At 38.8% G+C, this 24,009-nt stretch overlaps 1 protein-coding gene across 5 annotated transcripts in view; it reads left to right on the top strand.

Annotated features, from left to right (window-relative positions):
- Positions 1-5,192: 5,192 nt before the first annotated feature.
- ITGB6 (integrin subunit beta 6) overlaps positions 5,193-24,009 on the top strand; it is an 89,675-nt gene continuing 70,858 nt past the window's right edge. For 2 of the 5 annotated variants that reach the window (XM_025404652.1, XM_025404648.1), the window contains exons 1-4: positions 5,193-5,503; positions 6,233-6,312; positions 8,897-9,101; positions 9,703-9,949. In XM_025404652.1, the coding sequence (XP_025260437.1) occupies positions 5,443-5,503; positions 6,233-6,312; positions 8,897-9,101; positions 9,703-9,949 (593 nt within the window). In that variant the 5' untranslated portion in view covers positions 5,193-5,442. The remainder of the gene's footprint in view (positions 5,504-6,232; positions 6,313-8,896; positions 9,102-9,702; positions 9,950-24,009) is intronic. The other 3 variants (XM_025404650.1, XM_025404649.1, XM_025404651.1) reach the window with 3 other exon arrangements.

Below are 24,009 nucleotides of genomic sequence, written 5' to 3'. Positions count from 1 at the left end.
GCTCCGAGCTGCTCTGTCTACGCCTGTGCTGCTTAGCCGAGGCCCCTTGAGGAGGGTCAGACTCCCAGATGGAGTCACAGCCCCCAGGCTGGGGCTCTGAGCAATCCGGATGGTAGGATTCTATCTGATGAGCCTGACCAGCCTGTCTGAAAATGTGGATGGTATGACAGAACCTTTGGATGTGAAGGAATGTAATATCCTCTCAACCACCCACAAGTAATGGGAATTTGCTGTAAGAATACACATTACTTTAAAAGAGACGGGATCCTGGGGAAAATTAAGAGCGAGGCCTCTGAGAGATCCAAGCTGGATGGGCATTTGGGATCCATGGCAGCTGTAGGCCTGGACCGTGCTCCTTCCCCCCGGCAGAGTGAGTTTGTAGATCTGACTCTAGCACTCTTCAGTTTGTGTGGCTGAGGGCCATTCTTTGCTGATTGCATATTGGTCCTCTCATCTCCCACCCCATGTAGCTTTCTTCTGCCTTGGGATTCTGCCTCGGGCTTCTGCCTCTATGTAGCTGCCGAGTCCTCCTAACATTGACTCCAGAAGCACCTGGTTCCCTCCAACCTTATGCGCTCTCTCCATACATCCTGCCAGCCTCACCTTCCATTATCAAACTCCTGATTTTCCATTTCTATTTCCCATTTCAGATTCTACATACACAGAAACAGAGGTAAGTAATCCAGTTGGCACGGCTAAGGAGACACAGCTTTCATTTGGGGGACTTTACAGGATGCTGGCATCTCATGGATTGACAGCTCACCGGACAGGCAGGGCCGCCACCCTCCACAGCAGTGCGGATGTGGTACTTTCCAAAAGAGGACAGCAGGCACCCCACTCAGGAAGCAAGGCTATGTCTCCCCAGTGTCTTGCCCCTTGGTACAAATTAGCCAGCAGTCCCAAGGTGCAAACAGAGTGGATAGATATTCTTTCATAACATTATTCTACTTTATATTGTCTCAAATTCCCCCCTGCCTTTTCTTCACGCTGCATTTTAAGCTTTTTCTCAGTTTTCGGCACAACCCAAGCAGGGAACACATTTTCCCTTTCCTGATTGTATTATTTACCTTCCTAAACCATTCATTCATTTACTTATCTATTTACTCAATATCCATGAAGTACCTGCTTTGTAACTGGTGAAATACTAGACAATGAAGACTTAAAATTCACGCATATTCTCAATATAAACATTAATTGACTACTTACAAAGTGCCAGGCATTGTGTTACTTGCTGGGAATAGAAAGATTACTGAGACACAGTTGCTGTCTGGTACTTAGCAAGAATTGAATAAATATTTGTTGAGTAAAGGCAAGTATTTTGACAATTACAAGCAGAGCAAAAAGGGCTATCTTGGGGAATGTCCACAGGAAGAGAGGCCTAGAGAAACCAAAAAGTGTTTCCTGCAGACACTAATGTTTACACTGCGACCTGGAGGGCAAGCTGAATTAGCCAAGTGAGAGGCATGAGAGGGAACCCAAGGCATGCAAGAAGAACAAATGGTTTGTGCGAAGGCTTGAAAATTAGGGAGGGTGTGCATTGGAGGGGCAGTCATGGGGGACAGAGAATAAATAAATCAGTGTGATTATGATTCTAGGACTGATATGGAAGTCTTTATGTGGAATGGCACAAGTCCATTTAAATACATGGTCAAATTGTGGTTTTGGAGTTCTCCTAGGACCTTGTTGCTACCTGCATCTGGTTGTCAGAGGGACATGAGGATGGTCTAGAAGGGGTATGTACCACTTCCACTCACATTCTGTTGGCAGATGCTGGTGGTTGGGATTTTCTTAGCTGCAAAACAGGCCAGGAGAAGTAGTCTAACTGTGTTCCCAGGAAGGAGAGATTGTTGGTGGCAGCTAGAACCATGGAGAGTTTCCAGGGAGTGGCATATCCAGAGCTGGGCAGCCATCCCGATCCAGCTCCTCTAGAGTGCCTGCTCTTGGCTGCCAGGAAGGTCTGTGGGCAGACAGACAGCTCAGGACCTGGGGAAACCTCTGGAGCCCAGGGCAGCACTTGTCAGTCCAAGGCAGTCTTGTGGGATGTAAAATCTTTTCTTCCAAAGTGAGGTTTGAACGTTGCACGTTCAGTCTCCAGACAGAGGTGGATTTTGAGTAGGAAATTGACAAGAACTATGAAGGGCCTGAGCTTTTACCTGACTTGCAAGCTGACAAGTTAGCTTGTCATGGATTCGTGGGTACTGATGGAGACATGTGATGCCTGGGTCACAGAAAAATAACTTTTTAATTCACAGCAATCGCAGTGGTCAGAGTGCCAGCACATTCTTTCACCAGTTCCCCAATACCATTTCCCACAAGATGGCACAAAAGAAAGAGGTGACACCTGCACATGTAGTAAGATGTGTTATAAAAGAAGAACTTTGAGTTTAGGGAAGCTGAACCTTTTATAATGGGCAGTAAAACAGGCCTACTCTTTGTTCTGGAGGTTGACACTGTTTCTAATTTTTCCTTTTCCCTAAAGAGGGACACTATCTCTATTTTCAAAGGCTGTTCACTTTATAAACATCCTGGAAAAGATAGTCTAGAAAAAAGGCAGCCAGGGCCTCTGCTTGTAAGATGCGCAGAAATGTAAGAAACACTTGAATTTGTCTTCCAACAAAGACAGGTTCCTCTTTAGCAAGATGGAGTGTTCTTTAGATAGAAGCTTCATTTACTAAATCCTTCTCCTCTTGATCTCTAGCTATCTAGAGGCCCCAGGGCTCCGTCCTCAGAGCTCTTCCCTGCATACATTCACTTCCTGGAGGGATCTCATTCAGCCACATATCTCTGAACACCATCAGCCTCATATCTTTAAATCCGTGCTGATAATCCCAATTTACAATTTGCACTTTGACATTGCCCCCATTTCCAGACCTAGATATCAGACTGCCTATGTGGCATCTTAACTTGGTTATCTTCTAGCCATCTCAAACTTACTGTATTCTTGATCCTCATCCTCCACCTGAAACCTGATTGTTCCTCAATGTAACCCCTCTCAGTAAAATGTATCACTCAGGCAGTAAAATATATCTGTGCCAGCTAGAAACCTCTTTCTTTCATATTCACATCCAATCTATCAGCACAGTCCAGTTTCGAAATAGATCTTGAATCTGATCACCCTTCTCCTCCTGCACCACCAGCATCCTAGTCCCAGCCACGATTGTGTCTGTTCTTGACAGAGACATGTGTTCCTGTCTTGCCCCATTCACCTTCCAATCTTGCCCCATACATTCTAACTTCCTCAGCAGCCAGTGTGGTTCTTCTAAAATGTAAATTAAATAATATTATTTCTCTGCTTTCAACCTTCCAATGATACACAAGGCATAGAATAAAATTCAAGCTAAAGACTACATATGATCTGACCTCTGCCCCCAAATCTGATCACCCTCTCTCTCCCTTCTTGTATTCCACTTGCCCTTGAAAACACCTTCCATTGGGCTGTCTCAGGCCTTCGTACTTAGCTGTGTTGCCAAAGTCATCTAGGGCTCTCTCAGATGCCAGTTGGTCAGGGAAACCCTCCCTGACTATTCTAAAGAAAATCGTACACTCCCTCGCCCCTCTTTCCTTTTACCCGGACTTACTCTGATTCATAGCCCTGGGCACTGCCTGATTTTAGGAGTCTATCCCCCGCACTGCCCTCCAGCCGAGCATATATGCTGCCTGGATCCAAAAACTTGGTTGTGTCCACTGATGTAGCCTCTGCTTCAAAAATAATATTGGACACAAAGTAAATGTCCAAGAAGTACTTGTTGAATGAATGGATAATGAATGAATAATAGTTAAGACTGGATTTTTAAAATGACAATAACTGAGACACAAACAATTTGTGGCTCAATCTTTCTTCTTCAAGATAAATCAACTAATTTTATATAAATTTTCTCCCAAAATGCACATCTTCCAATTATTCAATAATTCTGGATTGTCACTGCAGAATTCTTGCCATGTTTTTCCAGCTTCTTGGATATGACGGAGTTCAAAATTGAACATAACATAGGCTTCTGAGAAAAGCCTAGGTAGTCTATAATTAGTTTCTCTCTTTCTTTGGTTTATTTTATTTTAAAAATTATTTTATTTTAGTTTTTATTTTTGTGGGTATATAGATATTTATGGGGTACATGAGATGTTTTGGTACAGGCATGCAACGTGTAATAAGCACCTCAGGGAAAGTGGAGTATCCATCCCCTCAAGCATTTCTCCTTTGTGTTACAAACAACCCATTCATAGTCTTTTAGTTATTTTTAAATGTACAATTAAATTATTGTTGACCATAGTCCGTTTCCCTCTGTTTACAGGTTTCACATGCTTACCTAGTAATGCTCCTTGAAAAGATTATCTCCTCAGACATAAGCCCGGCCACAGAAAAGTCTCTCTAAGGTCAGCAGTTTCGAGAGTGACGAAGTGAGAATTTGATTCTTATCTGTTCACAGACTCTACGAATCCCAAAACACCCTCCTGAAGAACACATTGGGGGAAAAATACAAACAACCTTATGGATTTAGCCATAGATCATATATATTTTAAATTGTCACTCTTTCACTCAACAAATAAATATCTCCTATGTGCCAAATCATGAGCCAGAAGTTGGAACAGCACATTGTGAAGAGAACTTGGTCCCTAGCCTGAGGGATTCAGAATCTTGGGCACCATCATTTCTGTTTTCATCATTGTTGTCATCAATGTCTTTTGACACATTCTTATTTTGATCTCCTTTGATTTTTGTATATTATGATTATTTCCAATATCATTTTAAAATAGGAATTTCGTACTTATGGAAAAATATATGCCATCTAATTTGAAAAATAAGGAAACAGTGCTTTGCTTTCCCTAGCCTGCCTTCTCATTTACTGTAAAATAATAATTTTTCTTTTTCAGGGTTCATTTCAATTTTTTGAAAAGGATTTAGCAATGAAATACAAAAATCTCAGTTATTTTCATTAAGCTCATTTTTTACTTTCCCCACATGTAGGCTATATGCTTTATTTAATATCTTTATTCTTTACATTAAGTTAAAATTATTTTAGAAATGACTATTTCAATTGCTGTTTTGACATTTCATTGATCAATATTTCACTAAAGATAATAACTTTCTCTAGGATGCAGAGAGACTCATAGAACTTACACCAGAATTTCCACTGAATGAATTTCCCCACCTTCTTGGTGATTGTACACCTGCCTTCCTTATAAGGCGAACAAGGAAGTAAATCATGTTGAAGTTGCTTTTAAACACAGCTTTTCTGCTTTACCTGTCCAGGTAGCCTCTGTTTTCATTTCAGTCTTAATGAAAACTTTCTAACTTACATCTCAAGTTTCTTTTCAAAGCAGTGTAAGTAGTATTTAAAATGTTACACTTCAAGAAAGAAAGACTTTAACGATATTCAGCTTTGGTCTTGTAACGCTGAAGGTAATTCATTTTTTAATCGGTCTGCACAGCAAGAACTGAAGCGAATGGGGATTGAACTGCTTTGCCTGTTCTTTCTATTTCTAGGAAGGAATGATCACGTACAAGGTAAGACCTACGTTCTCCGATATATTGCTTTCGTGGTATGCTAGACAAACCTGTCATTTGGTTCAGAAACTAGATCTGAAGTCATGTTTTATTTGATCTGTTCCATTGCTCTTTTGTCACTGAGTGAACGCTTTAACAAATTACAGACAAACACCGGGCAGTTCCCACAATGAATGCTCTAGGCTTAAGGTAAATAAATACAAAGGTTGCACAGGCATTTTAATGAGGAGAATTAAATAACATTGCTGCCCAATGGAACTTAGTGCCACTGTGATAACCATTTTTGAAACTTTTCTATTTTATTCTACCACAAGATCTTCCACTTAAGAGTAATAATCTTGAAAGAGAGAAAGGATTTATTTCAAAAACAGAAATACCTCGTTTAAGAAAGAAGCATTTTTTAATGGGTGCAAGTAATTTTTAAAAATTAAGGTGGAACAATAAATAGGATAATCCTATATTTGTGAACTTTCACATTTTAAGAAAAAAGAGGATGATAATTTTGGCTTATAAGATATACATACTTTTTAATACACATACACATATTTTACATGTGATAGATGTAAAATACAAACTTTTATGTGAATTGCTAATATTTTGAGGACTGATCTTGGATACTAAACTAAACTTTGATGTTGTTTTGTTCAAGTAATGTAAGAGCCATCAGTCTCATAAATGGAATGACTGAAAGTATACTTAATCCCTGCGTCTTGCTGGGTCTAAACCTAGGTGGCTGTGCCCTGGGAGGTGCAGAAACCTGTGAAGACTGCCTGCTCATTGGACCTCAGTGTGCCTGGTGTGCTCAGGAGGTAAAATAAACGACCTCAACATGTTTTTAAAACCTGTCTGCAGTTACACTCATGTTAATTTCCTCAGTGATAGTTCTGATAGTGAATTGTTTTTTTGTGGAATTGTATGAGTAAAACAAATCAGGAAAGGAGAAGGTGAGCATTGGTAGATCAAAATGGCATTCATGTGATTACTTTCAAAAACAATTTGTAGAAGGAGTGGATGTCAAATTATTTGGAAAAATATGTAACTTGGGATTTTAAATTTTACCTCACTCCTTCTCTTATTGTAAAGCCATTTCTAACTGGTTGCATATAAAATATGGAGGCTGTCTGGATAATCAGAGATCATGGAGATGGATTTTCTAAAGTTAAACATACATTTGATGTTCATATCATAGTTGTATTCCATCTGGGTACTAGGATCCATTCTGAACTACTGCTAGGTTCTAAGGGATGTGTTTTAAGTTTGGGGCAAATATTACTGGTCAGGCATTATCCAGTTCTTTTAAAAATGGCATTTTCATAAACTCAGTGACTCTGTACCACGCCAGTGACAAAGTTCCAAATAGGCACTCCTTATCTGGTCAAACTGAAAACTATGTGAAATCAGTGTGAAGATGATCGGGGAATATCTACCAAGCCATCCTAAGACACTAGAGACTGATGTCTGACTGATTCATGGTGAGAAAGACAGGCATTAGTTTTCTGAATTTTAAAACAAGTCTCTACCCACTGGATCTCATAAAGATAATCTAAACATAGATCAAATCATACAAATACCAAGTTCAGCGAGAGCTGAGCATGCTCAGCTCAAAGAGAAACAAACCTCAACACCTCAACACCAAACTCAGAACTGGGTTCTACCTGTGGAAACCCAAACGCTGAGTTCAGTGTGTATCCATGAAGACAGGAGAGCACAAACGTAGCTCAGTCCCCTACCACAGCCTTGACCGACGCGACCACAAACAAAAGTCCAAGAGAATTATGCCTTTTTTTGAGTTCCTGTATCAAAGCAGGATTGAGAAGATACAAGGAGGGAAAAATTCACATGTTTTTGGGTATTGACTTCCTGAAGAAGTATTAGTTTCATGCCAGAGAGGTAAAATAACAAATCAGCCTAGAATTTTCATTTAAATGCATTTTTCAGCATTTAGTTAAGAGAGTTTCCTAAGTTGCTGCTGATAACTTTACTTGTGGATAATACTTGGTAGCCAAATTGTTGTCAAATTGTAAAGCCAAATTATTCTAAGAGGCCACTCTAATATTAGAAGTAGTTATGAGGATGCCAGTTGAGGCAGTTGGAGCAAAAAGTAAATTAGGCTTCTGCTTAGGGCAGATAGAAAATAGGTCATGTGGTTAACACCACCTCTGATCTTTTGGCAAAGGCTATGACTAGAGGGATAGCAATGACACTGTGTTGAGAAGTATTCTGAAGCCTTGGCCAGCCTTAGTGACATCATGGGAAGTTACAGTTTGCCATGCCTGGCCTAGAGCTTCAGACATGCACAGGCCTACTGATTGATAACAAATTGTATTCTCAAAATCAATTTCAGAAGAAATCTAACTTTCCTAGCTGATGAAAACAGCAAGAGTGGCTTGGAGTTCTACGAGGCAAGGAAAATAGTGTGAGCATTGGTTTGGTTTTCTCTAAGCATGAGAGTCAATGGGCAACAAGTTCCCCTTTGCGTAGTGTCATGCCCGCTCTAGAGCAGTCGTGCCTATCAGGTAAGTTAGGTATTTAATCTGTTAGCTCCATCTCCCTGTTTTGGGTGTTCCAGAATTTGAATGACCACATCTCTGCTGCGAACGACTTCATCTCACTGTACCTCTGCTATCCTTGTGGGAAACTCCTGTGTCCCACACAGAAAAGCAGACTTTTAACCCATCTTTTTCACTTTTCTTCCTCACTTTCAAATCTTGGAGAAAGTTCTAAAGGATCTTGAACTAGAATGCTTCAAGACTCTGGGTTTAAAGTCCACAAGAGGTCAATTTTGGTGAAGTCATGCTGCACTATAAGGGTAACAGACCAGTGCATACAACTGGCAGAGAGTGCTAGATGGGGGAGATGTTGCAATCCCTACCCTTTAGGAATCCTCAGGATCTCTCTTTATCACTAGATTTAGGGATTGACACTGGAGCACTTGGACAGTGTGTCAATTCCCAAATCTAGTGATAAAGATTTGATTGTGGAATCAAACCTACAGGTCAGCCTGAGCAGATAAATTCATGGAATGATGTCAACTTTATGAACCCAACTGTTTCAAGGATCTGGTCATGGCCTGGGAAGAAGCTTTAAAGAAGTGACCTTAAGACCTCCCCCACACTCCCTCCTACCCACCATCCCCAAAATTGTTACATGAATTCAAGTGAATATAATTGAAAGGAGACTCCAGTTTTACTCAGAATTTTACTGGCAGAATTCTCTGGTTATTCACCTATAACTTAACTTTAGACCTATAATCAATGTTAGTCATGTAGGGATACAATATGATAAGATGCTTAACTAGCAAAGTGTGCAGAAAACTTTCAATTGCTGGTATCTTATAAAGAAATTCAGATTTGTTTTCTTTTTCTGGTTATTCTTTTTCTTTTTCTTTTTTAGAATTTTACCCGTCCATCTGGAGTTGGTGAAAGGTGTGATACCCCAGCAAACCTTTTAGCTAAAGGATGTCAATTAAACTTCATCGAAAACCCTGTCTCCCAAGTAGAAATACTTAAAAATAAGCCTCTCAGTGTAGGCAGACAGAAAAATAGTTCTGACATTGTTCAGATTGCACCTCAAAGCTTGATCCTTAAGTTGAGACCAGGTATGTTAGGATTTGGCTCATGTAAATAGATCTAATGTTATATATGGTAATTCTGCTACCCCACTAATGTGTCTTGTATCATATTACATATCATTGATTATTAAGACTCGAATTTCCCATTCTTAAGGAAATCGAAAATTGCTAGGCTCACACATTTCTTTATTCACATCGGTCCCTGGCACTCCAATTGTGTTACTGAAGAAGCCATCTCTAATAGTAACCATTTAAATTACTCAAATGTTGTTAACGCTTACCTCACATTTCTTCAAGGATTGTAATGTAGATTTAAACTCTCTTTTATTTGGTTTCCCTTTTCTAAAACGACACACAAAAAATTCAGCTTATCTTCTATCTAAATGGATGCTAGTTCTCCCAAGGAGATATAAAATATCCTAACTTATTCTCCAATAGTTCTAAACTCACTGCTGAAAGAATTTCATGGGTTGGTTCATTTAGGATCTTAACCACACAGTTAATGAAATCCTATGTATTTCAGTAAGTTCTTATGGAGGTGAAATAGCCAGCTGACCCAGCAAGTGGCCAGTTGCAAATAAATCTCAGTGTGTTTTCCTGGGTTTGCTTTTCCTATTGGGCTTTGCAGGTGGTGCGCAGACTCTGCAGGTGCATGTCCGCCAGACTGAGGACTACCCGGTGGATTTGTATTACCTCATGGACCTCTCCGCCTCCATGGATGATGACCTCAACACAATCAAGGAGTTGGGCTCCCGGCTTTCCAAAGAGATGTCTAAATTAACCAGCAACTTTAGACTGGGCTTCGGATCTTTTGTGGAAAAACCTGTATCCCCTTTTGTGAAAACAACACCAGAAGAAATTGCCAACCCTTGCAGGTAAGTAAATGATTCTCTTGGCATCTATGTGTGCTGATTTTCTATGGAGATACTCCTGCTCTGAGCTGCACTTGCCAGGAGCTTGCTAACTCCCTGGCATTTCTGCCTCGTCTGGTTGGATCTCAGCAGTTCTCTCAGAGGCCTAGGTTGCTTGGAGTGAGGTGAGGTCATCTGAACTACATGGTTCTAGCCGTGGGTCCTTGTGGCCTCTGCATTTGCCTCCCAGTGTAGGGCAGGATGTGGCAAACCAGAATGTGTGTTATGCATGCAAGGGAACCAAGGCTTTCACCAAAGGCTCCATTGGATGGTGCCCAGTCCCAGTATCTCAGACACTTTCTAGCCTCAATGGCCACCACTTTCTGAGGTTATTTGAAAATAACCTTCACTTTCCGAGAGCCTTTCTCCATGACAATGACTTCTGGCAAAATAATAATTTTTGCAACTTTTTCTGACATACTCTGGGAAATATTGGTTTCTCTTATTGCTTGGAGAAGGCATGCAGCCTTCACTGCTATTAAATTCAGTAGTAAATGACTCCATAGGCAATGACTCCATTCTAATATGCTATAATAAGCTATTAAAAACCACATATTATGCAGGTGATGGTGGAGGACAAATTGCTTTGTGATGGCTTATCTGTGCAGTGAATGACATGTTCAGAATCAAATAGTCTCCTATTGAAAAAGAGCTACCATATGCTCTGTCCCAGACCTTATGCTGAAGGTTTTACATACATGACCTCATTCAGTCTTCATAATAACAGCAGGTTAAACAGCAGGTTAAAGCTAGCTTAATAACATCAGCCCTACACTCAGAGGAAGTGAGGCTCCGAGAGATTAGCTATTTGCCCAAGGCCACATGACTAATCCATGATCTGTACCGAGATTTGATTTGTCCCAAAAGCAAGCCCATTACTGCTATATATCTAGTTTATATGAAATAATTTTCTAAATGTTTATTAACTTATAATACTTTTATACACAAAGGCATCAATCTCTATAAAAGATAAACAGCTTTTATTATACCATTTAAAAAACATCTCAGTATAGTTCCCAACCACAATCTAACATAATCAAAAATAATTTAACCATAAAAGAAATTTATCAGTGATTGTAACACTTAGAAATTGTGTTTGGTTGCAAGTATCTGAGACAGTGGCATAAAAAAGGAGTATTTTTGTTTTTTGTGTTTTGTTTTGTTTTGAAATGGAGTTTCACTCTGTCACCCAGGCTGGAGTGCAGTGGCATGATCTTGGCTCACTGAAACCTCTGCCTCCTGGGTTCAAGCGATTCTCCTGTGTCAGCCTCCCGAGTAGCTGAGATTACAAGTGCCCGCCACCATGCCTGGCTAATTTTTGTATTTTTAGTAGTGACTGGGTTTCACTATGTTGGCAAGGCTGATCTCAAACTCTTGACCTCAAGCGATCTGCCCCGCTCGGCGTCCCAAAGTGCTGGGATTACATGCGTGAGCCACCACGCCTGGCCAATATTTTCTTTTCTCTTTTGCATGAAATGCAGAGAAAGGCCATTCAGTGGTGATATGGCAGATCCGTAAACATGAGGAATCTAGGACTTTTTCTGCTCTCTGCTTCACCATTATTGACACTTGGATTTTATCTTCATGGTCCAAGAATGCTGCCAGGGCACTGATCATTACTTCTTCATTTCAGTCAGAAGGAAAGGAGGAAAATAGTGGCAATAAGGGCACTGTCTGCCCACTCCCTCACAACTCCTTTTCATGTATAGTTGACATGCCTAAAATGCACAGATCAAAAATGTTCAGTTTGATGTGTTTTGATGGTTAAATATACCATTGCAATCAATATCCAAAACATGATGTAGAATATGTCCATCACCTCAGAAATTTCACATTACAGTTAGTTCTACCACTTCAGAGGCAACCACTTTCTATTTCTATAATTTATATTGGTTTTGCCTATTCCTGAATTTTGTATGAATATATAATGTAGTATATGCCCTATGTTTTTGGCTTCTTTGGTTCAACATAATGTTTTCAAGATTTACCTATGATTTTGTATGTATCAGGAGTTTGCTTCTTTTTGTTTTAATTAATAATCCATTGTATATATTTACTATATTTTGTTTACTCATTCTTTCATTGGTGGACATTTGGGTTGTTTCTATTTGGGGGGATTATTATGAAAAGGCTGCTATGAACACTTGTGTAGAAGTCTTTGTATAGACGTATGCTTTTATTTCTCTATAATAGACACCTAAACTGGAGTTGCTGAACTATATGATACTTATAATTTTTAAAGAAACTACCAAATTGTTTTCCAAAGTGAACGTACCATTTTGCATTTCCTTCAGTAGTGTGACAGGGTTCCAGATATTCCACATCCTTACTGACACTTGGTGTTGTCAGTTTTTTAAATTTTAGCCATTCTAATAGGTGTGGGGTAGCATCTCATTGTAGCTTTGATTTGCATCTCCTTAATGATGATGTTGAACATCTTTTCTTGTGTTTATTTGCCATTTTTGTTTCTTATTTCGTGAAGTTTCTTTTCAAGTCTTTTGCCCATTTGTTTAAGATTAGACTGTCTTTCCAATATTGTGTGGTAAGAGTACTTTTTATATGCTGGATACAAGTTTTTGTCAAATATATTTTGCAAAAAAATGTATATTTTTGTTAAAAATATTCTCTCCCAGTGTATGGCTTGTATTTTAATTTTTCTGGCAATACCTTTGGTCAAGCAAAAGTTTGTAATTTTGATGAAGTTCAGCTTATTAATTTTTAATTTTATGGTTACTGTATTTTATGTCTTAAGAAATTTTTGCTTACCGAAAAGGTCACAAAGACTTCTGCTGTATTTTCTTCTAGAAACTTTACGGTTAACGTGCTTACATTTAGGCTTCTGATCTCGAATTAGCTTTTGTATTTGGAATGAGAAAAAAGGTCTAGGTTCATCTTTTGTTTCCATAGAGATATCTAGTTGTTCAAGCAGTATTTGTTACACAAGATTTTCTTTTCCACATTGAGTTATCTTAATGTCTTTGTGGACAAGCAGTTGACCATGTATGTGTGAGGCTAATTCTGGACACTATTCTGTTTCATTGATCCATTGCATATACCCATGTAACCACTAATGCCTCACTACCTCCCTTATTGTAGCTTTATAGAAAGTCTTGAAATCAGGACCATAAGTCCTCCAACTTTGTATTTTCATTTTGTTTATCCTAGATCCTTTGCATTTCCGTATAAATTTTAGAATCATCTTGTCAATTTCTTTAAAAAATATGCTGAGATTTTTATTGAGACAACATTGAAACCATAGATCAATTGTGGGGATATTGAGCAGCTTACACACATCGAATTTTCCAATCATTTTATATGACATATATCTTCACTTATTCAGACCTTGTTTAATTTCTCAGAGCAATGTTTTGTCATTTTCAGGGTAGATATCTTGCACATGTTTTGTTTTATTTATTTCTAGGGACATTTAAAATTTTTTATTTTCAAATTCTTTGTGGATAACATGTAGAAATGCAATTGATTTTGCATATTCACTTTGTATCCTGCAAACTTCATGAATTTTCTCATTAGTTCTAGTGTGATTTTTATAGATTCCTTAGAATTTTCTGTGTATATGATCATGTCATCTATGAATAACAACTTCTTTTTCCTCCAATATCTATGCTTCTTCTTTCTTATTTCTTAACCTTAATGCACCAACTTGGGTCTCCAGTACCCTTTTAAATAGATATAGTAGGAGAGGACAATCTAGTCATGTTTATGATCTTAGGGAGAAAGGATCAGTGTTTTACCATTAGGTATGTTGTTAGCTAGTGTTTTTTCATTTTCTTTCATCAGATCAAGGAAATTATCTTCTATTCCTTGCTTGGTACGTTTTTTTTTAAAAAAAAATTATAAATGGTTGTTAAATTTTATTTCCCCAACTTAAGAAGTTTTTGCCAGAAATTTTACTCAACACCTTAGACTTGCATCTCATTGGCTGGCATTTAGTTACATGACCACAGTTAACTATAAAGGAAGCACATTGCTAGTTGCTCCTCCAAAATCAGCATTCTGTTATTAGGGAAGAAAGAAAGATGGATACAAGGTGGCATCTACGAGCAGTTCCTGCAACACTGAATACATAGATTTCTATAAAGAGTTATAAAGACTTATACCCTCAAAAATGCTGTATAATAAAAAGTAAGGTATGATTATTGTTATTCATTGCTTGATTCACTTGTAAAGGGAAATAAGCTTGGTGCTAACAACCTCTTAACTATCTAACATAAAAGTATTGCTAATGGTTTTGGCCCTATTTTTAAAATCAGAGAATATTATTCCTGAATACAATTTGTATTTAGTTCTTTGGTATACTGTGTGTCTTGCCCCTACAATAAGCTTTCATAGAGAGTTTAGTAGGGCAATTCCATCTAGAATTACAAAGTGCCACCTCTGCCCCAGAGTGTATATTTAAAATCATTCCTCATGTCACAGATCAGGTATGATGTAGCAACATGCAGTACAATAATAATCATGGGAACCAATGAGTGTGGAATGTTACCAGAGAAAATAACTAAAATTAACAAGGTTGGATGGCTCAGCTAAACTGGCAGCCCAGCATCTTGAACTAACAATGAGACCCTGTCCTTAATCGGGCTTCAAGTAAATGAAAGCAGTTTGGCTCTTCATTTACCTCTGACTGCACTTTATTCATGCATTTATTTATTCATTCATTTATTCAACAAAATTTACTGAGTTCCAACTATGTACCAAGCAATGTGCTAGGCATCAGTATTTTTGGAAGAAAAAGACCTAGTCCCAGTTCTCAAGTAGCTGAAATCCTTTGGGGAAGCAGGTACATGATATCGCATGGTGATTAAGCACAAGGGCTTTGGAGTCAGCCCTGGATTCAGTCTTGATTCATACATTCACAAATAATGTGACCTTGGGTGAATCATTTCATTTCTCAAGTCTTCAGTGTTTTCGCTGTAAGTCTAGAATAATAATGCCAATCACAAAGAGTGGTTTTAAGAATTGAATGAGTTGGCCCGGCGTGCTGGCTCACGCCTGCAATCCCAGTGCTTTGGGAGGCCGAGGTGGGTGAATCATGAGGTCAGGAGTTTGAGATCAGCCTGGACAACATGGTAAAACCCTTTTTCTACTAAAAATACAAAAAAATTAGCTGGGCATGGGAGCACGCACCTGTAATCCCAGCTACTTAGGAGGCTGAGGCAGGAGAATCGCTTAAACCCGGGAGGCAGAGGTTGCAGTGAGCCGAGACTGCGCCACAGTACTCCAGTCTAAGTGACAGAGTAAGACTACATCTCAAAAAAAAAAAAAAAAAGAAAGAAAGAAAGAATTGAATGAGTTAACGAATGAAAGCATTTGGCATTGGGCCTGACCATGATACATTCTCAAAAAATAGGAGGTGCTATTAACAACAACAGGGTGTGATTAGGGGGAGACCAGAGCACTGTAGGAGGGGGCAAAAAGTGGAGACCTGTAGGAGAATCATATATTTGATCCCTTAAAAGGTTCAATATATCCTATTTTCTGAAGATTATTATTATTGGCAAAATTTACCATTAAGGTTTTAAATAGCAAGTTCTTTTTGTGGCAGAATTATAGGTTTTCCATTTCCATTATAGTCCTAACTCTCTCAGTTTCTCTGTCTAGATAGTATCCCCTCATACACACATACATACATATACATGTCAAGATAAAAAAATCAGTCTTCTGATCAAACTAAACCTTATAATTGTAGAATAAAATGTTCTTAGTAGGAAGGCAATTAGAGGTAAAAGGAAAGAACATAGAATTTTTCAGACCTGGGTTACAATCCTAACTTGGGATAAACAATTACTCTCTTTGAGCTCAGTCTCATCACTTATAAATGGGAATAATAATATTGACCTCCTAGAGTAATTGTGAGAACTGAATGAACTCAGAACAAAACAGACATTCAAAACAAATGTTAATTTTTGCTTCCTCTCATTACCACTTACTAATTTATCTCTAGTTATTTTAATCTAGTAGTCCTCAGACTTTTAGATCTCAGGACTCCCTTAGACTCTAAAAAATTAAGAGTCCCAAGAGCTTTAGTTTATGTGGGTTATATATACCCATAATCATCATACTAGAAAGTAAAACAGAAATGTCTTAAAATAATTATCTATTGATTTATTTAATAATTATAATAAGAAACCCACTGCATATTACTGTAATATGTTTTTATGAAAAATAACTGTATTTTCTGAAACAAAACAAAAATTAACAGGCCTTCTGCTCTAAAATGGAGCAGCACTGTTTTATATATTTGGAAATCTCTTTAAACATCTGGTTTAATGGAAGACAACTGGATTCTCTATCTGCTTCTGCATTTAATCTTTTGCCTTTTTCAAAAATTGAATTCCATGAAGAAAGTCAAACCTCATATAAACATGTAGTTGGAAAAGGAAGAAGCATGTAATCACTTTTTTCAATGCCTGTGGACATTCTTCTTCGATACTACCTTCAAACTAGATAACAGGTGATAGTAGATAACAGGTAAAACTAGATAACAGGTGAAAGTAGTTTCAACGAGGAATCTGAAACATCAGTGAATGTTTCATGTTGTTAATCTGAAAAGCCATTGGTCTCTTTTCATTTTGAATGGCTTTTTAAAACCAGTGTATGATTTTGTAATATGATGCTTTGTTCTTTGTAAAATATTGATTCAGTGAGCTATGCAGACCTTACAGATTTCATGATACAATATCAAAAAAATCACATTTGTTAATATCACTACCATTCTCATCAGACAAATCTTAAAGTATTGGGAAGTATTGATTTTTCTATTTTATTATTATTATTATTATACTTTAAGTTCTGAGATACATGTGCAGAATGTACAGGTTTGTTACATAGTTATACACTTGCCATGGTAGTTTGCTGCACCCATCAACCCATCATCTATGTTCGGTATTTCTCCTAGTGCTATCCCTCCCCCTAGCCTCCCACCTCCCAACAGGCCCTGGTGTGTGATGTTACCCTCCCTGTGCCCATGTGTTCTCATTGTTCAACTCCCACTTATGAGTGAGAACATGCTGTTTGGTTTTCTGTTCTTGTGTGTGTTTGCTGAGTATGATGGTTTGAGCTTCATCCATGTCCCTGCAAAGGGCAAGAACTTATCCTTTTTTATGGCTGTACAGTATTCCATGGTGTATATGTGCCACATTTTCTTTATCCGGTCTACCATTGATGGACATTTGGGTTGTTTCCAAGCGTTTGCTATTTTGAACAGTGCCACAATAAACATACGTGTGCATGTGTCTTTATAGTAGAATGATTTATAATCCTTTGGGTATATACCCAGTAATGGGATTGCTAAGTCAAATGGTATTTCTGGTTCTAGATCCTTGAGGAATAGCCACACTGTCTTCCACAATGATTGAACTAATTTACACTACTACCAACAGTGTAAAAGCATTTCTATTTCTCCACATCCTCTGCAGCGTCTATTGTTTCCTGACTTTTTAATGATTGCCATTCTAACTGGCGTGAGATGGTATCTCATTGTGGTTTTGCTTTGCATTTCTCTAATGACCAGTGATGATGAGCTTTTTTCCATGTTTCTTGGCCACATAAATGTCTTCTTTTGAGAAGTGTCTGTTCATATCCTTTGCCCACTTTTTGATGGGATTTTTATTGTTGTTGTTGTTTGTTTTTTGTTTTTTATAAATTTGTTTAAGTTATTTGTAGATTCTGGATATTAGCCCTTTGTCAGATGGATAGATTGCAGAAATTTTCTCCCATTCTGTAGGTTTCCTGTTCACTCTGATGATAGTTTCTTTTGTTGTGCAGAAGCTCTTTAGTTTAATTAGATCCCATTTGTCAATTTTGACTTTTATTGCTTTTAGTGTTTTAGTCATGAAGTATTTGCCCATGCCTATATCCTGAATGGTATTACCTAGATTTTCTTCTCGGGTTTTTATGGTTTTAGGTCTTATGTTTATGTCTTTAATCCATCTTGAGTTAATTTTTGTATAAGGTGTAAGGAAGGTGTCCAGTTTCAGTTTTTTGCATATGGCTAGCCAGTTTTTCCAACACCATTTATTAAGTAGGGAATCCTTTCCCCATTGCTTGATTTGTCAAAGATCAGATGGTTGTAGATGTGTGACATTATTTCTGAGGTCTCTGTTCTGTTCCATTGGTCTGTATATCTGTTTTGGTACCAGTACCATGCTGTTTTGGTTACTGTAGCTTTGTAGTATAGTTTGAAGTCAGGTGGCATGATGCCTCCAGCTTTGTTCTTTTGCTTAAAATTGTCTTGGCTATACAGGCTCCTTTTTGATTCCATATGAAATTTAAAGTAGTTTTTTCTAAATCTGTGAAGAAAGTCAATGGTAGCTTGATGGGGATAGCATTGAATCTATAAATTACTTTGACCAGTATGGCTATATTCACGATATTGTTTCTTCATATCCACTAGCATGAAATGTGTTTCCATTTGTTTTTGTCCTCTCTTATTCCTTGAGCAGTGGTTTGTAATTCTTGAAAAGGTCCTTCACATCCATTGTAAGTTGGATTCCTAGGTATTTTATTCTCTTTGTAGCAATTATGAATGGGAGTTCACTCATGATTTGGCTCTCTGTCTGTTAGTGGTGTATAGGAATGCTTGTGATTTTTGCACATTGATTTTGTATCCTGAGACTTTGCTGAAGTTGTTTATCAGCTTAAAGAGATTTTGGGCTGAGATGATGGAGTTTTCTAAATATACAATCTTGTCATCTGCAAACAGAGACAATTTGACTTCCTCCCTTTCTATTTGAATACGCTTTATTTCTTTCTCTTGCCTGATTGCCCTGGCCAGAACTTCGAATACCATGTTGAATAGAAGTGGTGAAAGAGGGCATTCTTGTCTTGTGCCGGTTTTCAAAGGGAATACTTCCAGCTTTTGCCCATTCAGTATGATATTGGCTTTTGGTTTGTCATTAATAGCTCTTATTATTTTCAGACATGTTCCATCAATACCTAGTTTATTGAGAGTTTTTAGCATGAAGGGGTGTTGAATTTTGTTGAGGGCCTTTTCTGCATCTATTGAGATAATCATGTGATTTTTGTCTTTGGTTCTGTTTATGTGATGGATTATGTTTATTGATTTGCATATGTTGAACCAGCCTTGCATCACAGGGATGAGGCACACTTGATCGTGGTGGATAAGCTTTCTGATGTGCTGCTGGATTCGGTTTGCCAGTATTTTCTTGAGGATTTTCACATCAATGTTCATCGGGGGTATTGGCCTGAAATTTTATTTTTTTGTTGTGTCTCTACCAGGCTTTTGTATTAGGATGATGCTGGCCTCATAAAATGAGTTAGAGAGGATTCCCTCTTTTTCTATTGTTTGGAATAGTTTCAAAAGGAATGGTACCAGCTCCTATTTGTACCTCTGGTAGAATTTGGCTGTGAATACATCTGGTCCTGGGCATTTTTTTGGTTGGTAGGCTATTAATTACTATCTCAATTTCAGAACTTGTTATTAGTTGATTTAGGTATTCAACTTCTTCCTGATTTAGTCTTGGGATGGTGTATGTGTCCAGGAATTTATCCATTTCTTCTAGATTTTCTAGTTTATTTGCATAGAGGTATTTATAGTATTCGCTGACGGTACTTTGTATTTCTGTAAGATCAGTGGTGATGCCCCATTTATCATTTTTTATTGTGTCTGTTTGATTCTTCTCTCTTTTCTTCTTTATTAGTTTGGCTAGTGGTATATCTATTTTGTTAATCTTTTCAAAAACCTGCTCCTGGATTCACTGATTTTTTTAAAAGGATTTTTGTGTCTCTATCTCCTTCAGTTCTACTCTAATCTTAGTTATTTGTTATCTTCTGCTAGCTTTGGAATTTGTGTGCTCCTGCTTCTCTAGTTCTTTTAATTGTGATGTTAGGGTGTCGATGTTAGATCTTTCCTACTTTCTCCTGTGGATATTTAGTTCTATAAATTTCTCTCTAAACACTGCTTTAGCTGTGTCTCAGAGATTCTAGTACGTTATATCTTTGTTCTCATTGGTTTCAAAGAACTTCTTTATTTCTGCCTTCATTTCATTTTTTACCCAGGAGCATGTTGTTCAGTTTCCATGTAGTTGTGTGATTTTGAGTGAGTTTCTTAATCCTCAGTTCTAATTTGATTGCACTTTGGTATGAGAGACTGTGTGTTATGATTTCAGTCATTTTGCATTTTCTGAGGAGTGTTTTATTTCCAATTATGTGGTCAATTTTAGAATAAGTGCGATTTGGTGCTGAGAAGAATGTATATTCTGTTGATTTGGGGTGGAGAGTCCTGTAGATGTCTATTATGTCTGCTTGGTCCAGAGCTGAGTTCAAGTCCTGAATATCCTTGTTAATTTTCAGTCTCATTGATTTGTCTAATATTGACAATGAGATCTAATATTGATCTCATTGATTTGTCTCATTGATTTGTCTAATAATAGTGGGTGTTAAAATCTCCCACTATTATTGTGTGGGAGTCTAAGTTTCTTTGTAGGTCTCTAAAGACTTGCTTTGTGAATCTGGGTGCTGCTGTATTGAGTGCATATATATTCAGGATAGTTGGCTCTTCTTGTTGCGTTGATCCCTTTACCATTATGTAATGCCCTTCTTTGTCTTTTTTTCTCTTTGTTGGTTTAAAATCTGTTTTAAACCAACTCCTGCTTTTTTTGCTTTCCATTTGTTTGGTAAATCTTCCTCCATCCCTTTATTTTGAGCCCATGTGTGTCTTTGCACGTGACATGCGTCTCCTGAATACACACCAATGGGTCCTGACTGTTTATCCAATTTGCCAGTCTGTGTCTTTTAATTGGGGCATTTAGCCCATTTACATTTAAGGTTAATGTTGTTATGCGTGAATCTGATCCTGCCATTATGATTTTAGCTGGTTATTTTGCCTGTTAGTTGATGCATTTTCTTCATAGTTTCGACAGTCTTTACAATTTGGTATGTTTTCACAGTGGCTGGTACCAGTTTTTCCTTTCCATATTTAGTACTTCCTTCAGGAGCTCTTGTAAGGCAGTCCTGGTGGTGACAAAATCTCTCAGCATTTGCTTGTCTGTAAAGGATTTTATTTCTCCTTCGCTTATGAAGCTCAGTTCGGTTGGATATGAAATTCTGGATTGAAAATTCTTTTCTTTAAGAATGTTGAATATTGGTCCCCACTCTCTTCTGGCTTGTAGGGTTTCTGCAGAGAGATCTGCTATTAGTCTAATGGGTTTCCCTTTGTGGGTAACCCAACCTTTCTGTCCTGGTTGCCCTTAATATTTTTTCCTTCATTTCAACCTTGGTGAATCTGATGATTATATGTCTTGGGGTTGCTCTTTTGGAGGATTATCTTTGTGGTGTTCTCTGTATTTCCTGAATTTGAATGTTGGTCTGCCTTGCTAAGTTGGGGAAGTTCTCCAGGATAATATCCTTAAGAGTGTTTTCCAACTTGGTTCCATTCTCCCTGTCACTTTCACGTACACCAATCAAACATAGGTTTGGTCTTTTCACATAGTCCCATATTTCTTGGAGGCTTTGTTTGTTCCTTTTCATTCTTTCTTCTCTAATCTTGTCTTCATGCTTTATTTCATTAAGTTGATCTTCAATCTCTGATATCCTTTCTTCCACTTGATCGATTCAGCTTTTGATACTTGCATATGCTTCATGAAGTTCTCGTGCTGTGTTTTTCATCTCCATCAGGTCATTTATGTTCTTCTCTAAACTGGTTATTCTGGTTAGCAATTCCTCTAACCTTTTTCCAAGGTTCTTAGCTTCCTTGCATTGGGTTAGAACATGATCTTTTAGTTCAGAGGAGTTTGTTATTACCCACCTTCTGAAGCCTACTTCTGTCAATTCGTCAAATTCATTCTCCATCCAGTTTTGTTCACTTGCTGGCAAGGAGTTGTGATCCTTTGGAGGATAAGAGGCATTCTGGGTTTTGGAATTTTCAGCGTTTTTGCATTGGTTTTTCCTCATCTTCGTGGATTTATTTACGTTTGGTCTTCGATGTTGGTAACCTTCAGATGGGGTTTTTGGGTGGACGTCCTTTTTGTTGATATTGATGCCATTCCTTTCTGTTTATTAGTTTTCCTTCTAACAATCAGGCCCCTCTGCTGCAGGTCTGCTGAAGTCTGCTGGAGGTCCACTCCAGACCCTGTTTGCCTGGGTATCACCAGCGGAGGCTGCAGAACAGCAAAGAATGCTGCCTGTTCCCTCCTTCCTGTGGAAGCTGTGGCTCAGAGGGGCATCTGCCAGATGCCAGCTGGAGTTCTCCTGTATGAGGTGTCTGTTGACCCCTGCTGAGATGTGTCTCCCAGTCAGGAAGCATGGGGGTCAGGGACCCACTTGAGGAGGCAGTCTGTCCCTTAGCAGAGCTGGAGCACTGTGCTGGGAGATCCACTGCTCTCTTCAGAGCTGGCAGGTAGGGACATTTAAGTCTGCTGAAGCTGTGCCCACAGTCGCCCCTTTCCCCAGGTGCTCTGTCCCAGGGAGATGGGAGTTTCATCTAAAAGTCCCTGACTGGGGCTACTGCCTTTCTTTCAAAGATGTCCTGCCCAGAGAGGAGGAATCTAGAGAGGCAGTCTGGCTACAGAGGCTTTGCCCAGCTGCGGTGAGCTCTGCCTAATTCGAAACTTCCTGGTGGCTTTGTTTACATTGTGAGGGGAAATTGCCTACTCAACCCTCAGTAATGGCAGATGCCCCTCCCCCTACCAAGCTCCAGTGTCAGACTCCTGTGCTGGCAGCGAGAATTTCAAGCCAGCAGATCTTAGCTTACTGGGCTCCATGTGGGTAGGATCTGCTGAGCTAGACCGCTTGGCTCCCTGGCTTCAGCCCCCTTTTCGGGGAGTGAACGGTTCTGTCTCGCTGGCATTCCAGGCGCCACTGGGGTATGAACAAAACTCCAGCAGATAACTAGGTGTCTGCCCAAACAGCCACCCAGTTTTGTGCTTGAGAGCCAGGGCCCTGGTGAATAGGCGCCCGAGGGAATCTCCTGGTCTGCGGGTTGCGAAGACTGTGGGAAAAGTGAAGTATCTGGGCTGAAATGCACCATTCCTCATGGCACAGTCCCTCACGGCTTCCCTTGGCTAGGGGAGGGAGTTCCCTGACCACTTGAGCTTCCATGGTGAGGCGACGCCCCACCCTGCTTCGGCTCACCCTTTGTAGGCTGCACCCACTGTCTAACCAGTCCCAATGAGATGAGCTGGGTATCTCAATTGGAAATGCAGAAATCACCTGTCTTCTGCATTGATCTCGCTGCAAGCTGCATACCGGAGCTGTTCCTATTTGATCATCTTACCAGCCTTCTCACTACTGTTTTCATATCATCAGTGAAATCTCAACACAGTGAAGAAGGCAAATGACATCTCTGAATCACTATGAAAATAGTTTAATCTGAAGGACCTCTTGCAAGGTCTCAGGGACCCTCATGGGTCTGTGCACCACACTTTAAAAACCACACCAAACCCCCATCACACACAATTTACCTATATAACAAACCCACACAAGTACCTCTAAACATAAAATAAACTTAAATACTAATAAAAATAAAAATCACCTTTCTGCGGGGTGCAGTGGCACATGCCTGTAGTCCCAGAGCCAGAGGATTGCTTGAGTCCAGGAGTTTGAGTCCAGCCTGGGCAACATAGAGAGTCCAAGGCTCTATAAAAAGAAAGAAAACCCACCTCTTTAATCAAATCTTTAATGCTTTATGGGGTAGCTCTTTTATTTTTACTGGATGGAGAGTCACTAAAAATTTTTCTCACCCTGTGAAGAATGCTGAAGTGGTTTACATTTTTTAACAGAATTTCTTTTGCTGTTGTCTAAGATACAGCAACAATAAGTGTTTTCTTCATTTTCATATGCATAAATGAGTTAAATGTGTATTTAAAAGTATTTAATTGCACAAAACTTAAAATTTCTTCCCCTATTAAACATTTTGAAGGATTTTTTTTTTTTTTTTTTTTTTTTTGAGACAGATTTTCACTCTTGATGCCCAGGCTAGAGTACAATGGTGCAATCTTGGCTCACTGCAACCTCCGCCTCCCAGGTTCAAGTGATTCTGCTGCCTC

This window comes from Theropithecus gelada, chromosome 12, assembly GCF_003255815.1.
Source record: "Theropithecus gelada isolate Dixy chromosome 12, Tgel_1.0, whole genome shotgun sequence".
Taxonomy (NCBI): Eukaryota; Metazoa; Chordata; class Mammalia; order Primates; family Cercopithecidae; genus Theropithecus; species Theropithecus gelada.
This window is presented reverse-complemented; position numbering and strand designations above follow the sequence as displayed.